The sequence below is a fragment of the Cyprinodon tularosa genome, unplaced genomic scaffold, assembly GCF_016077235.1.
Source record: "Cyprinodon tularosa strain WSP-4 unplaced genomic scaffold, ASM1607723v1 ctg9, whole genome shotgun sequence".
Taxonomy (NCBI): domain Eukaryota; kingdom Metazoa; phylum Chordata; class Actinopteri; order Cyprinodontiformes; family Cyprinodontidae; genus Cyprinodon; species Cyprinodon tularosa.
Window position 1 is genome coordinate 1,758,539 of NW_024039673.1, and position 15,536 is coordinate 1,774,074.

The 15,536-nt window shown below is 36.5% G+C and overlaps 2 protein-coding genes across 2 annotated transcripts in view; one reads left to right on the plus strand and one right to left on the minus strand.

Moving 5' to 3' along the window:
• Nucleotides 1–194: 194 nt before the first annotated feature.
• On the minus strand, nt 195–1,832 carry LOC119775867 (alpha-crystallin B chain-like). Its single transcript, XM_038273992.1, has 3 exons — nt 1,464–1,832; nt 1,157–1,279; nt 195–1,086 (listed from the first exon to the last, which is right to left on the minus strand). Exons 1-3 carry the CDS (start codon nt 1,641–1,643, stop codon nt 895–897), a joined length of 495 nt encoding a protein of 164 aa, XP_038129920.1. The 5' UTR covers nt 1,644–1,832; the 3' UTR covers nt 195–894.
• A 2,184-nt stretch (nt 1,833–4,016) lies between these two features.
• LOC119775851 (cilia- and flagella-associated protein 54-like) overlaps nt 4,017–15,536 on the plus strand; it is a 40,270-nt gene continuing 28,750 nt past the window's right edge. The window contains exons 1-16 of the mRNA XM_038273959.1: nt 4,017–4,205; nt 4,370–4,475; nt 4,697–4,846; nt 6,793–6,958; nt 8,355–8,413; nt 8,684–8,827; nt 9,171–9,281; nt 11,758–11,859; nt 12,117–12,309; nt 12,435–12,530; nt 13,298–13,410; nt 13,635–13,746; nt 14,232–14,317; nt 14,441–14,578; nt 14,757–14,904; nt 14,999–15,048. Coding sequence (XP_038129887.1) covers nt 4,066–4,205; nt 4,370–4,475; nt 4,697–4,846; nt 6,793–6,958; nt 8,355–8,413; nt 8,684–8,827; nt 9,171–9,281; nt 11,758–11,859; nt 12,117–12,309; nt 12,435–12,530; nt 13,298–13,410; nt 13,635–13,746; nt 14,232–14,317; nt 14,441–14,578; nt 14,757–14,904; nt 14,999–15,048 — 1,914 coding nt within the window. The 5' untranslated portion in view covers nt 4,017–4,065. The remainder of the gene's footprint in view (nt 4,206–4,369; nt 4,476–4,696; nt 4,847–6,792; nt 6,959–8,354; nt 8,414–8,683; nt 8,828–9,170; nt 9,282–11,757; nt 11,860–12,116; nt 12,310–12,434; nt 12,531–13,297; nt 13,411–13,634; nt 13,747–14,231; nt 14,318–14,440; nt 14,579–14,756; nt 14,905–14,998; nt 15,049–15,536) is intronic.

Below are 15,536 nucleotides of genomic sequence, written 5' to 3' on the forward strand. Positions count from 1 at the left end.
AAGTGGCTGACATCTGACCAAATCATTTAGGAGTTAACATGATAACAATAAAAAGGTTTATTATTTTATAAATGACTTAATATTTGTCAGAAAAGTGAAAACAGTTTGACTCTTCGGTCTCCAACATTGGATGAAGTTATAATTTCAACAGGATAAGGGGACAAAAAAAATCCAAAACAACACAAGTTTGACTTTCAATATTTATTCTAAATAGTGTTTTCTGTGTTAATATGCCAGTGGTCCAAGCCAGTTTAATACTAACGCAAGTAGGTTGAGTTTACAAGTAAAAATAAACTCACTGTTCCATACAGTACATATAGACAAGATATCTGAAAATAAAATCCCCTCCTCTGTTCATTCTCTGAAACCTACTCCTCACTGCTCATTTTTCATCTGTCCTTTCAACTAGGCACAAACATGTCCCTAATTCCTTCTGTAGATTTATAAATGAAGCAAAAAAAACAATCAAGTGCTTCTACTGATGCTGCTCCTCACCTCTTACAGAAACCGAGCCATTGTCACATTGAAAACACAGCACCGTTGGCATTTCAGTATAAAAACTAACGATGTTAGCCTCAGACTTGAGATTTTAAAGCTGTCTTAACTCCCCCTGCACCTAACTGAGCAGACTGGCTTTCCAATGGTTAGAGTTTAATCTCCATAAATGTTTTCGGTAAAATCTAGATAAATTACATGTTTTCCAGAAAGGAATATGATAAGAAAATGGATTCCTTTTTACCTTAACATCAGCCGGTTAAACTTAAGTGAAATGTCAATTAGCAGGCTAGGGATCTATTTAAATTCCCTATTCTACTAAGAGAACTGAAATGCCAACACTTAAACAAATCTTAGTAAGTTAGTACTTTTTTTTACTTTTAGGGCAATCATTTTGCTCTACATTTTTTGTTTCTGTGTGCCGTCCTCAAAGGAGATGGGAATGCTGCGGTCTGCTCCTGGGGCTGACCGGGGCACCGTAATTGTCAGCACGCCATCAGACGACAGATTGGAGGTGATGTCAGCCACTAACACTCCAGATGGGACCCCGTACTTCCTCAGGAACTCTCTGGACACAAAGCCGAGATCATCCTGAAAGTAGAATTAGTCAGTTAGAAAAGCTGCAGCTTGCAGTTTCTTCAGATCTCCAAGCTCTGCTGACCTGTCTGTTCTCGTGTTTGGCGAGCACTGTGATGAACTCGTCGCTGACATTAACTGACAACTCTTCAGGGGCGAAATGCTTCATGTCCAGATAAATAACAAAGCGGTCCTTTTCCATTCGCATCTGTGCAGACATTTATTAGAAGCAGCTGTTTTTTATGTGAATGCATTCTCATGTCAAACACCTACGACAGCAACTTAAACAAGGAATTTCACAAACATCATTGGGAAAATTAAAGTTAAATACGTTAAGTAAGTCAAATTAATCAACTTAGTACCACTGAATGGCTAACTAAACAGGACTCTACCTCACTGTGTCCATTTTCTGGCCAGTTTAACCAGCGCATGAATGAAGGCCTCATCCAGGGGAAGTTCCAGGAGAAGGGTCCCATCAGTGGAAAGTCAGCGAGAGATTCTGCCAAAGAGAGCTCCGTAAACCGGCTTGGGAAGGCGCGCCGGTACCAAGAGTACTGAATGGGAATATCCATGGTTGGAGTCAGAAAAGGCTGGTCTGTTTGACTTAAGTTGGGTGCAGCTGAGCAGCCCTAAACTCCCTTTATAGGCCTTTCCTCCGAACTCACCCACTCCTCTCTAACCTCTTATGCCAACACTGGCAGCCAAACTGTGCCAACAGGCGGATTTTTCTAGAACAATGATGTCAACTGTTTTGTCCCTCCATCGCCCTGACTGTTTCCTGTCAGACTGTTGTCTCTCCCTCTCACCCTGGCACCATGTTTTTCTCTCTCCATCATGAGGGGACACTGACCGAGAAATATTGCTGATAGCTCCAAGCTTTTGACCCAGGAAATACCACTGCTCGATGTGTGAGACTTTGTTTGGTGAATAGCTTACAGAGTATTAGCCTGTGGTGCTCCATGTGCCAGAAGCTTAGATCTGTGTGTGGACTGAATGTAGGGTTGAATGGGAACTGATGAGTACGTATTGGACAGCATTAGATGAGACTTTATCTGCGTATCATTTTTCCATGAGCTCAGATTAAAATGATGAATCCTTTCCCATTGGTTGTGCCAATTGAGGGGTATTTGACCTCTTACAGCTTTTATCTATTTTCTTTCCTTAATTAAATGTTTTAGATCATGAAAAAGTTATAATAATTTCAAACATTGACAACCACAAACAGTATTTTTCAAATTATAAATATATTTATTAATGGGGGAAAAATAATAATCAAATAAGCAACAGTTCAACAATTTTAATGTTGCTGATAAATTTTAAATCTAAATGTCTTAAATCAGTCGTCAGTTTCATTCAGTCTAATCTGACATGCCAAATTTAAGACAGTGGTGATTCCAGACTAAATTAAGCCTTTTTTTGTTTGTTTTTTCATGAGCGCACCAAAAAAAGAAGGATTAAAACAAAAAACAAGCAAAAAAAATTTATGAAAGGGCAATAGTTAATCGTTTATACCAGGGGTAACAACATATTCCTTTAATTCCGCTGTTTTAGAGCATGGGTGCATCTAAAACCTACAGGGCAGTAGATCTTGAGGACCAGGGTTGGAGACCTCTGGTTTAGACTGGTTTGACTGCCATACTAGGTTCACAAAGTGACCAATGAGGGAGCTGGCTACATCTGACGATCAACTGTGATTGGATTAATTGGTTTTCAGTGTGTTCAGGGACCAGAAGGGTCACAGAAAAGGTAAATGGAGAGGGTAAAATAAAAAGAAAATACAACGGACTTGAAAGCGGTGAAAAAAGAAAATGGTAATGGTACAAGGAATTACTTATTAGAGAGGATTACTTTCTTAAAGAATTTATGAATTGTGGCTTTTAAATCTCCATTTGTAAATAGGATTAAAAAATTTAATTGCAGCACTTAATAATGGATTCATGAATACAGTTTAAAACTCCTTATTAAAGTTCTGTTTAACTTAATTAATTTGAAACGCTGGATTTTGTAATAGTATGTTTGAAATGTTACATTTGAAATGGCTGTTTTTCTTTTTCATTGACTCTCCTGGTCATCCATAGGCATATATATATATATATATATATATATATATATATATATATATATATATATATATATATATATATATATATATATATATATATATATATATATATATAGAGATATATAGAGAGAGAGAGAGAGAGATAGAGAGAGATAGAGAGAGATTAGATAGATAGATAGATAGATAGATAGATAGATAAATAGATAGATAGATAGATAGATAGATAGATAGATAGATAGATAGATAGATAGATAGATAGATAGATAGATAGATAGAGAGATAGAGAGATAGAGAGATAGAGAGATAGATAGATATAGCAATACCAAGTGAGTGCAACATCAGGAAAAAAGAACATTAGAAACTAGAGAAACACCAGGTGCTCAGCAAAGAGCTGGAGAAAACCTGGAAGGTCAGGGCATCAATAGGGCCCTCGGGGCAGTGACCCCCAAACTGGAGGATTGGTTACAGCAGATCCCTGGAAATACATCAGACATCTCGGTCCAGGACATACGGTAAAATATTTAAACCTAAACTGAATAAACTAAGCATATATATATATATATATATATATATATATATATATATATATATATATATATATATATATATATATATATATATATATATATATATATATATATATATATATATATATATATATATATATATATATATATATATATATATAATCCCAAATATAATATTATTATTATATTTTTATCAATTCAACCTTTGTTTAAAATAATTCTTTTCAAAATTATGTTTATATTATATTTTATTTTCAGCAGTCGTTAAAAGGGTTAAACGTTTTAAATGTAACGTTAAAGGATCGCAGTTGGTGAAATGTCACTTTAACTGCCCCTCATCGTTACCATGGTGACCTTCTAAAACATGTAGCCAGTTTTTTAGTCCGCTTTACTTGCTTTGTAGAAATGGACTTACCAGCGACATATTACGGCCAGCTCGACGGGAAAAATCCTGTTCTTGTAGGCTTTAGACGAGAAATTGAATCATTTTTGACGCTCATGAAACAAATGGACTCCAGCCGCGACCATAGCGTGTGTGTTAAAGGGTAAGTGGTAAACGTTAGCTAAGCCTTTACCCTGAGAAGTTTCTAACAATGAAGTGATACGCTCACTAATAGCAAAGGAGACAAAATAATTTTTATTATGTTTATTCATATACGTAGCTAGTAAGATTTTCAAACATAAAGTCTCTCTTTTTTCATTTTTATAGGCTAAAAATGCTCTTGGATATACAGAAAAAGTACAAACACCGACTACCAGACGAGTTTTACCAGGAGCAGATGTTGCAAGTTGCAGATATTCTTTGTGGGCTCAAGGTACCTTATGACAAAGCCCTGCTATTGTTTCACACCATCATTAATTCATATATTTTTCAGTCATTATAAAGAGTGTAATATGTTTATGCTTATAGAAGGTTTTACCTATATAAATTATAACACTGTCTACTGAAACTATCTGAGGCTGAGAAATCATCTGATATTTTTTGACTTTTTTTTTTTATCTTACTTCACATTTGATTCCTTTTCTGTATTTCTAGCTCTACCAGCTGGCTCTGTGGCAGGGCTACAGTCTGTACCTGCTGCAGTTTAGTTCGGTGCAAATAACTGACATTACAGATGTGGACCACTTCAATGCCTGCTACTTCCCAGAAGGATTTGGTCTGGAGCAACGCACATTTACTATGAAGGCAAGCTGCCTACTGTGAACCCTTTTGAAAAAAAGAGAAATGTATTGAAAATTTAAAGCAAAATTGTGTATAAATGTACATAAATTACATGCTTTGCATTTGCTTTTTTCTAAGAGGCTTAAGATAGATGCATGTTGTAGTAGCTCTGCCAGTTTAATGTATTCTTTCAGAAGAACTTCACTTCCCTCCTGCATCTATGGGTTTGTTCAAAACCCAATGAAAAGATGGTATTGCACCTTTTGTCTACCTTTCAACCTGTCTGTCTCTAGATGTCAGGTAAAGAGATAACTTTAAAGGCTCCAGGTCCAGATGCTGCCTGCTCTAGAGCCTTGAAGGCCTCTACAGCACCTCTTCATCCATAGCCTGACCCAATAGATCGTTTCAATATTTTGGAGGACCTTCTGCCTAGTTTTGGTTCTAATCAAAGAATGAAACAGACTATACTTCTTAAGGAACCTTAGGTCTCTTCTGCCTCTCCTCTTCTGTCTTTTTTGGAGTAGCAATTTAGGAGGAATGGCATTAAGTACACGTAACCTTGTTCCAGAGCCTTAATTCTACCAAGATATAATTGGAAGGTGCTCCTGTGGTTGGGGTGGGAGGGGATGGGGGTCTTCCTTCTGAATGACAGCGACAAACTGACATAGCGACACAAAAGTGACAAGCAGAGTTTTGTAGTTGTCATATGAGTTGAAGATTTATCTATTTTGTCTTTACCAAAAACATAGAAAATGGTAACCTGGCATAAACCAGACTGATACATACATTTACTGTTCAATTTGAATTCTATGGTATCAATCTGCTACGACTCATTTCCTTCAAGCTCCCCACCCTCTCAGAAATCCCTGACATCATTCATAAATCCAAGCCCACCACATGTCAGCTGGACCCCCGTACAGTTCTGGTTAAATCCTGCCTCCCCTCATTGGCCTCCCTCCTTTCTCCCATCACCCGCTCCTTGCTCAGCACTGTTACAGTTCCTATATCATTCAAAACTGCTGACAGAACCCCAATCCTAAAAAAAAACCTGGTCCCATTCCTTCCAATTTTATCAACTTTCTTCTCTGTTCTAATCTTCCCTTCATTTCCAAAATCCTGGAGAAAATAGTAGCTACTCAACTTCATTTCAATATCGCTTAATAATCTTTACGAACACTTCCAGTCTGTTTTTTGTCCACAGCACAGAAACTGCACTCATAGAAATCACCAACAATAGATTATTTTCTATCAGAATCACCCACACTACCCTTCTGGTTAAGATCCTATCTCTCAGGCCGCAGTTAGTTCATCCAACTTAAATTCTTCTCATCCCAGGCTTCTTCCATCATTCAGGTGTGCCCTAGGGCTCTGTCTTGGGGCTCCTCCTTTTCATTATATACCTTCTTCCTCTGGCAATATCTTCCTTAAGCAGAATATAATATGCTGACAATACCCAGCTCTTCCTCTCCAGTAAAACCACCTCCTGCTGACTGTCTAAGAGAAATAAAATCCTGGTTGTATTCCAATTTTCTCAAACTAAACAATGACAAATCTGATGTTCTCCTCAATGGTTCTAAATCAACACTGTCAAAAACTAGCAGTTTCTAAATTAGCACTGACAGCTTGTCTCATGCTCCCCACAGGTTAAGAGTCTGGGTGTCGTCCTCGGCAGTACTTTATCCTTTCACTCTCATATCAATAACATAATGTGTTGTGTTGTTTTTAACCAATGTTTGGTGACATTGAGTGTCCAGAGAGTCGCCTATAAAAAAGTTGTGTTATTATTATCCAGTGTAACATGGACCATGACAGGTGATCCTTCCCACCTACAGCTATCAGCATCTACAGCTTGTTTAAACAACATTTAATTTCCCTTTAGAAGATTTAGAAGTATTTTCAATTGAATCAAATTTATTCAATTACGTCCATGTAACTGAAATATTAACACATGTATCTTTCCGTTCATGCAGACCCATGCAATGATTGGTTGCACCAAGTGTATCTTTGAGGAAGAGAAAAAGTGCAGCACCCTCAGCCAGAAGGGACTCTGTAAACTACTGAAATTGCTGAACTTCATTAGGATCCTGATGCAGGCATTTCAGCAGCATGAACACCTCTTCTGGCAGATCTATAATGGTAAATCTATGTGACTCAAAAACTGAGTTCAGTTTCTAAGTAATAATTCATTAACAAGTTACCAATTCCTGTAAAACTTTGATTTGATGCACTAACCTGTGCCTTGCACTGGATATAACAAAAAATATTTTTTCACATTATGTCTGGTAATCCCTACAAATAAGATTTATTTTACTTACTAATTTACGTTGCACACCAACAACAAGCAATGTTAACGAGTTAGGTAAATGCAAAGGTGGGTAAAATAACCACAAATTTTACTCAAGGTAGAATAGCACTAACTTAACAGCTTTTTACAGAAGTTGAAGTCGAAAGTAGTTATCAGAGGAATTACTTGGTAAAATGGCTGCTCAAGTATTGAGTAATTGTTGGCTCTAAAAATCATATTTAATGTTTAAAATTATTTTATCAGAAAGAGAAATAAGTGCAAAATGCAACTAAATATTAATATATAATAACACATTTGGGGAGAATAACACAATTCTTAGCATAAACTTCTAAAGACAATTCTTACATTCTGCAATGCATTATATCAGGAGACCTTAAAGAGCTTTCAGCTACATTGGCCACTGTCTACTGTATTTTTCACCTGATCTTGAATAGCTGAAGTAACTCATGGTGGGTAGAGTAATGAGAATTTTCACTGCAGTCATAGTAGCAATACTCTCAAAAGAATATTACTTGAGTAAAAGTAAAAAAAAAAATACTGTATAAAACAACTATTTCTCAAAGGGCATTAAATAATAAATTAATGAAAAAAAGCTCAAGTAAGTGTAATTAATTTGTTTGCACCTTTTTATTTTTTTTCTAAATAGCAGTTGTTGAAATATTGTATGCATTTGTCCTTAGCTCCAGCCTGTGTCAGTGCTTATTTGAACTATCTATTCTTTTATTATAGCCGCAAATCTTTTGTGGTATGTATCTAGCAGCTATGCTAAGGTAGAGACATATCAAGGTCAGTCTGGTTGTAAATTATATTGCATATAATATCTAAAAATACACCAAGGTTTATGGGTTTGTAGTGAAAAAATGTGAAAAAGTCAACAGTAAAATATGTTACTCATCTTTGTTCAATTTTAAGGATGTGGATGACACCTTAAAAAAGCGTTTCACATGATTATATGTAAAGAACATTCTGATGCTTCCCTTTTGGTGTCACTAAACCAAACTGAAACATGAGGAAAGCGCTCTGTGTTGGGGAATTCAGGCCTTTTTCAGCTTGCATCACTGTCTCCAGACTAGTCAGTCATCAAGCTACAGATTGAAAGTAGATAGGACTTACCTTACTTGACCATTATGATACAACAGCTAGGAAAATATAATAATGTGACTCTCATTGTATTTCTGAATCATGTCTGTAATGCATCATATGCTGTTTCTTTCTCGTCTCCTCTAGGTTCATTGTTTATCTACAACATCTGCCGTTACTTGATGACTATGAATTACAGTGAGCAGGTATAGTACATGAATAGAATGTGTTCTATAGGCTACAGATCACCTATACTGTCTAAGTTTATAGAGATTTTTCAAATCTTTTCCAAAAACAATTATTTATGACTTAAGAGACATTTGAACACAGATACAGTGAAATGGATTTTGGGAGGAAAAAATTTAGGAGACTGAAATTGAAGTGTGATAAAACACATCTCTTAGCTGAAGACGAAAATGCATATAAACAAGTCCCTATTTCTGATACCTAATAGCACCATTTATGTTCCTGTTCAGGCACTGGAGTACCTTCTGTGGGCGAGTATCAGTTTGGAGCTGTCCGTCCCTTTGATGACAGCCAGATATCTGCCACTGATTACAGCGCTCTACTGTTCTGTCTGCCAGTGTTACTATGACAACCAGGCTAAAGAGCAGGCAGAGGTGAAAGACGTCTACATCTACTCAAACAGTCACAAAAAAAAAACTATTCACAGTTCAATCTTAAAAGTTATGAATAAGGCTATTTTTTATTGTTTAATCACAAATTATTCCTCATTGTGAGATTATTTAAATAAAAATAAGTTGTAGCATTCATTGAGGGTTTGACACAATTTATATATTTAAGGTCAAATATTTTGTTGAAAAAGAAACAAGGTTTTAGAGCTTCTCTGAGTTACTCTGAAAGAACATTTAATGTCCCTTTGAATTAATAAAGTTTTTTGTAATTAAATAACTAACAATTTTTTATCTATTTATTTGTGTTTCATTTTTTTTATGGTTTTAGGAATTTGCTAACAGAGCCCTTGGAAAAATAAATGAGCTGGCTAAGCTGGAAACACCGACTGACGCCACCAACAAAGAAGCTCAGAAAGCTTACAGAGAAGCTTCTGTGAAGGTCTGAAAGGAGACTATATACAGCAATTGCCCCTTTCAGATTTACTATATTTTAGCTTTTATGACACACTTAGATGTTTCATATCATCAAACAAATCTAACTATCAGACAAAGACAACCGAACTTCATGTTAACGCAACATGAAGTACATTGGGGTAAATAAGTATTTGACCCCTTGCTGATTTTGCAGGTTTCTCCATCTACAAAGAATACAAAAATCTACAAGTTTAATCATATGTACATTCTAACAGTGAGAGACAGAATCCCAAAGAAAATTCCAGAAATTTACATCATATGAATTTATAAAAATTGATAACCATCTGATGAGGAAAAACAAGTTTTTGACCTCCTACCAAACAGCATGTTAATATTTTGTAGAAAAGCCATTATTGGCCAGCACAGATGTCAAACGGTTTTTATAGTTGGTGACAAGGTTTTTGCACATTTCGGCAGGGATGTTGGCCCACTTCTCCCTGCAGACAGCCTCCAAATCATTCAGGTTCTGAGGTTGTCGCCTGGCAACTCGAATTTTAAGCTCCCTCCAAAGATTTTCAATTGGATTCAGGTCTGGAGACTAGCTAGGCCACTCCAGAACCTTGATGTGCTTCTTCTTCAGCCACTCTTTTGTTGCTTTGGCGGTGTGCTTAGGGTCCTTGTTGTGCTGAAACACCCATCCTCGACCCATCTTCAGCTCTCTCACTGAGGGAAGGAGATGTTGGTCCAGAATCCCACGATACATGGCCCCGTCCATCCTCCCCTCAATACGATGTAGTTGTCCCGTCCCCTTGGCTGAAAAGCACCCCCAAAGCATGATGTTGCCAGCACCATGCTTGACGGTGGGGATGGTGTTCTTTGGGTTGTACTCGGTGTTCTTTGCCCTCCAAACATGACGAGTTGTGTTGAGGCCAAAAAGTTCTATTTTGGTCTCATCTGACCACATCACCTTCTTCCAGGCCTTTTCTGAGTCGTCCAGGTGGTGAATGGCGAACTTCATGCGGGCCTGTACATGTTTCTTCTTGAACAGGGGGATCTTGCGAGCGCTGCAGGGTTTCAATCCATGACGGCGTAGTGTGTTACCAACCGTTTCTTATGTAACTGTGGTCCCAGCTGCCTCCAGTTGATTCATCAGTTCCCCCCTTGTGGATTCCTCACCGTTCGCATGATCAGGGACACCCCGCAAGGCGAGATCTTGTGTGGAGGCCCAGGCTGAGGGAGGTTGGTGGTGGTGTGGTGCTTCTTCCATTTCCTGATAACTGCACCGACAGTTGATCTTTTCTCTCCAAGTTGCTTTCCGATTCTCTTATAGCCCATCCCAGCCTTGTGCAGATCTTGTCCCTGATGTCCGTAGAAAGCTCTTTTGTCTTGCCCATGGTGGTGATGTTGGATGCTGGTTGTTTGGGTGTTGACAGGTGTCTTATACAGGTAACGAGGTGAGGCAGGTGTATTAGATGTAGATAATTGGTTGGGATTGGGGCTGTGTCTTAAAGAAAGACTAACTGGCTTATAGGAGCCAGAATACTTGCTGTTTGGAAGGGGGTCATATACTTGTTTTTCCTCATCAGATGGTTATCAATTTTTATAAATTCATATGATGTGAATTTCTGGAATTTTCTCTGGGACTCTGTCTCTCACTGTTAGAATGTATATATGATTAAAATTGTAGATTTTTGCATTCTTTGTAAGTGGGCAAACCTGCAAAATCAGCAAGGGGTGAAAAACGTATTTCCCCCACTATATATAGCATTGTTTGAGATGTAGTTTGGTCCACTTTTCTGTGTAGAACCAGTATAAATCATTTTTAGAGTACAGTATTCTTAGCATACTTACTTTACCTTACTGAAATAACTAAGTGCGATTTAATCACATTTATGCTTAATCTGTTACAGACCAAAAGTTTAAGGTTCTATTAAATACAGCAGCTCCCCTAGACCCAAAATATATTTCCTTATTATGCGTATTTTTCTTTCGTTAGTGAAACCTTAATTTTAGAGCAGCAGTTGTGTTCATTCTGTCTGTCTGTTTCTCATATTGAAATATGAGAATCTCAATTCGCTTAATAAAATATATTAGAAAGCTTTGTTAAAGATATTGATGTTTAAAAGACATAGTTTTTTTAAATTATCATGATACTGTGCTTAAAGCTAAAAAAAAACATGTATTATTGGAATTAGTATATTAAGCAAATTTAAAAAGCAATTATATTTCAAACGTTCTGCTTCATGAAAAAAAAAAATTAAAACATCTGCATAGATTTAATTTTATTTATAATCCGACAAACACTCGAGAAAGGAATGAGTAACCTAATTTATTGAACATAGCTGAAAAAAAACACATAGAGAAAATCTGAAGGATAAATATACTTTAAGATTTAGATCTATGCAGTTATTTTCTTCCATAAAAGATGAACTTTCATATAAAATCAAGATAAGTTTTATGCTGTTAAAAATTTCACTTTTTTCTTGTCTTTGCATATTTAGCTTGGTGCTTTGGTGTTCAAGCGGGCGGTCTTTAACAGCAGAGGAGAACCTAAAGTCGCACTAAGAGGCAAAACCATACGCTCCCTTAAAGACATCCCCAATGTAATGTAATGTCCAAGTTTCATGTAATATCAGCCAATGGTAAATGTCATATTCAAATGAAGTGTAGCTTTCATTTATTGTGCTTCAGTATACTTCTGATAAAGTTTGATTCTTATTTCCTTATATTTCCATGAGATGCTTGGCATTGTCTTAATAGGATACTGCATACTTTAGTTGGATATTGTATGTTTTATATGCAGAGTACTTTACAGAAATCTTTCATTTCTTAACTAAATACAGCTGTGCATCTCCCCCAGGCCCCGTGGCCTCGTACCCTAACAGAGACGATGCTGATTAGCCAGTTTGACTGCACTGCAGGACAATTTTTGGCCATTTTGGAGGCACTTTGGGACAGCAGCACACGTCCGCTGCACATAATGGTGCCAGATAATGCAGAAACACAAACTGTGGTCCTTGGGCTCCTGTCTGCAGGCATGAGCATCTTATCTGGTTAGTGCAATAAATACATCAACCTGCTGTATTTAGATCGATATGATACTAAAATTATAAAACATTTATATCAGTATTTTAAAGGCCTAACTGGGAAATGTCTTTTCTCATCAACTTTTGCAAAGGAGTCAAAAGTACCGGTAAACAATCTGATGATAAACAATGCCTATCTCCTAACATACTGACATCCGCTTCCACTCTAATCGATTTGGCAATTAAAGGTAAGTCAGTTTCAGCAAGTACACCTATCAATCTTATGTATGCATAGCAGTGTTATATACATCAAGGTATTCAATAGTTTGAAAAATTTATAGATTATAGAGAAAGAGAAATTATTTAAAGTAAGTGGCTCTGGATTTCCTTTGCATAAAGTTACGATGTCTGTTCCGTCTCTAAAACCAAGGAATTTAAAATTGGGGGTATTTTAAGAAATAATACTGCTGAAGAAGTGACAACTTTATTGATGCTAACAAACTTTTATGTGATTTCCTTTTATTTAACATTTTTGCAAATTTGGATCCAAAGTGTTGAAATGTCGATATTGCATATACTTTTATTGCCATGAAGACTGTATTGCCTAAAATATCATTCCTGCCATATTTTCTATGATTGATTTGAGGAAGTTGATACTAGCACCGATAGATCTCGCTCTTGTATGGTCAGATTAGCTTTAACTTGGAATTTATTTTCTCTTCACTCACAGCATAACTGAGTCTTTTTAGTTGTCAAAGTCTGTTGAAACAGCAATTAATAGTTATGACTACTAGTAAATTAACTGAAAAGTCAACATGGTTCATTATTGTAACAGTTTTAGGACTAATTGCTTTCCTGTATAAAATAGTCATGATTAGATCATCTTGTCCTTTTTTGTTTTGTATTTCTGCTGATAGCAGGTTATGATGTAATCAGAAAATGAACTGTCTTTGTTCTGCTACATTTTCTGAGTAAAGAAAGTAGAGTTTATAAACGTAATGCATTGTTTCAACAGGTGAGAACCAAGTATCGGTTATGTCTGCAGTGAGATTCATCAAACTGTTGTTTAATTACAATCAGCCAGAAGCATTCTCAGAACTCACCAAGGCGATGCTACACCATTTGTCTGTAAGTTGCTTCAAAGTTATTTGCTGATATGTCATGGATATACTGTAGATGTATCGTCAAACCTACCGATGTTCTATACTTCCTGGCACTGTGTGTCTCCATTTTTGTTAAAGCTGATTTTTGGGTTAAAAAAAAAAGAAAAATATGTATCTTTATATATATATATATATACATATGTTTCCCAATGAGTGTTTGTGTGAGAATAAATTCTTTCTCTGCCTCAGGGTTTGGAGGGTCAGCCTTTCAGAAAGGCAGAAGTTGATCTCAACTTACTGCACTGTTTCAAAAACCTGCTGTTTTCTCAAGGAGACAGTCCTAAAGAGGACAAAAAAGATGGTAAACAGAAAACATGATTATATACATGTATGTCATATGGCCTTTAAATATTTGTTGATGAATGCCTTTTATTTATTCTTGGTCATGCTGGTGAGGATTTTCAGGTCATAGTCATTACAAAAAAAGTAAAAAGCAAAAAACCTGATCCATTGGACTTTGTTTTCAAGTTTGAAGACATTTTGCTTCCCATCCAGGAAGCTTTTTCAATTTGAAAAGTCAGAAATAGCATTGAGTTTGAGGCTTTATAGAGTTGTATAAGCAGGATGCTGTGTTATTTTATAAAAGGTGGAACTCCAATAGGTACTTAAAGAAAGTAACTAAATGTGGTGTGTTTAGAGTTTATATCATGCAACCAAAACAGCATTACATTTTTATAAACTGTGAAAATCTCATGCTGGAATATTCTAGAAAGTAAATCATGAACTTAGCTGGGTTTAGAAGTATAATTGACATGTTTTTCATTTTTTATAATAATGTTTTAACAGACACAAGAGGATCCTTTTCCTACATGAGCAATGAGTTTCTTGACTTGGTTGACACTTTGCGTTTGTCCACTTGTGGCTCTGACTCTGTGAGTTTCCTCTTTTTGTAATTATTGTGTTGAATGTTTTCAGGCACCCGACTGATTAATTCCGAGGATGGACTTTTAGATTTCCATGCTTTCGTTTTTTTCTGTTTATGCATTTTTCTGTAGGAACTGTGGCCAGACCCAGACCTCAGTTTTGATGCTTTGGTATTTCTGTGGAGCAAACTAAGAATGATGATGCAAATTCATCACCTGGAAGCTCCAGAATCTCAGCATGATCGCCAGAAAATCGATTCTTATGGCAAGGTATCTCTTTACAAGGAAAAATGAAATGCCAAGTTTTTGTGTGTAAAACAGTTTATAATTGCAATTTAAGAGCTTGTTTCTGAGTTAATTCAATCAACACTTCAGACATTATGAAAAAAAGAAAAAGGATTAAATCATTTTCCTTGTTATTTAGGTTTCTTGTTGATCATGTTTGCAGTGTCTGTGGTGTCTGTCGGTGCTGAGTGAGGTAGCCCTTACTTGTGAGCTGGCAAATGTCGACTGCATAATGACGGCAGAGATGCACCTGATGTTGGGTAAACAGCTTGAGAAAGCAGCCAACCGTATTAATCAAACTGAGGAGTCAGGTGAGAAATACTATTCACTAAGATCCAGTCAAACAGGCACAGATCATTTGTTCCAGAATCAGACTGATATTCTTTTTTCTTCTCTTTATGGCAGCTGTTGGTGGATATGTTAAAGTGAAGCCACGGCCGTTTTCTCTCCTTGAGGTATGTGAATGACAAAATATTTTTTCACATCAACATAAACATTAATGTATTTTCTTAGCATTTTATGTAATACATCAACACAAAGAAGTCTAATGTTTCTCACAGGTGCAAATCTAAAATGACTCTGACTTGGCCATTTTAAGCATAAAATCTAAACCACTTAGGGCCGGATTTATCAAGATCCAATTTTGCGTGCAGTAATTTGCACTCGCAAACTGGAATTTTGCACGAGGGGCTGAACCATGGTTTGCGGGTGATTTAACAAGAGTTATTGCGTAACTGGTGGCAGGTGCAAAACTGTTGGAGACGCCCTATTTAAATGATGGTTTTGCGCATTTTGTGGTTTGCGGCAAAGTAGTTTGTAGTTTGTACAAACTAGTGCATTAAGAAATTTAAGTCTGACATATATAAACTTTGGCAACCTTTATTCCCTAAGGTGGTATGTGGCTGAATTTCTACTTCACTGCAGTAAAAAAAACAACAAAAAA

Excerpts from the sequence above, each read along its gene's own strand:
- LOC119775867 (XM_038273992.1), bottom strand. The coding sequence starts at position 1,643 with ATGGATATTCCCATTCAGTACTCTTGGTACCGGCGCGCCTTCCCAAGC. Across the intron at positions 1,280-1,463 it reads CAGAAAATGGACACAGTGAG|ATGCGAATGGAAAAGGACCG; the intron begins GTAGAGTCCTGT and ends ATGTCTGCACAG. Across the intron at positions 1,087-1,156 it reads CCAAACACGAGAACAGACAG|GATGATCTCGGCTTTGTGTC; the intron begins GTCAGCAGAGCT and ends TTCTACTTTCAG.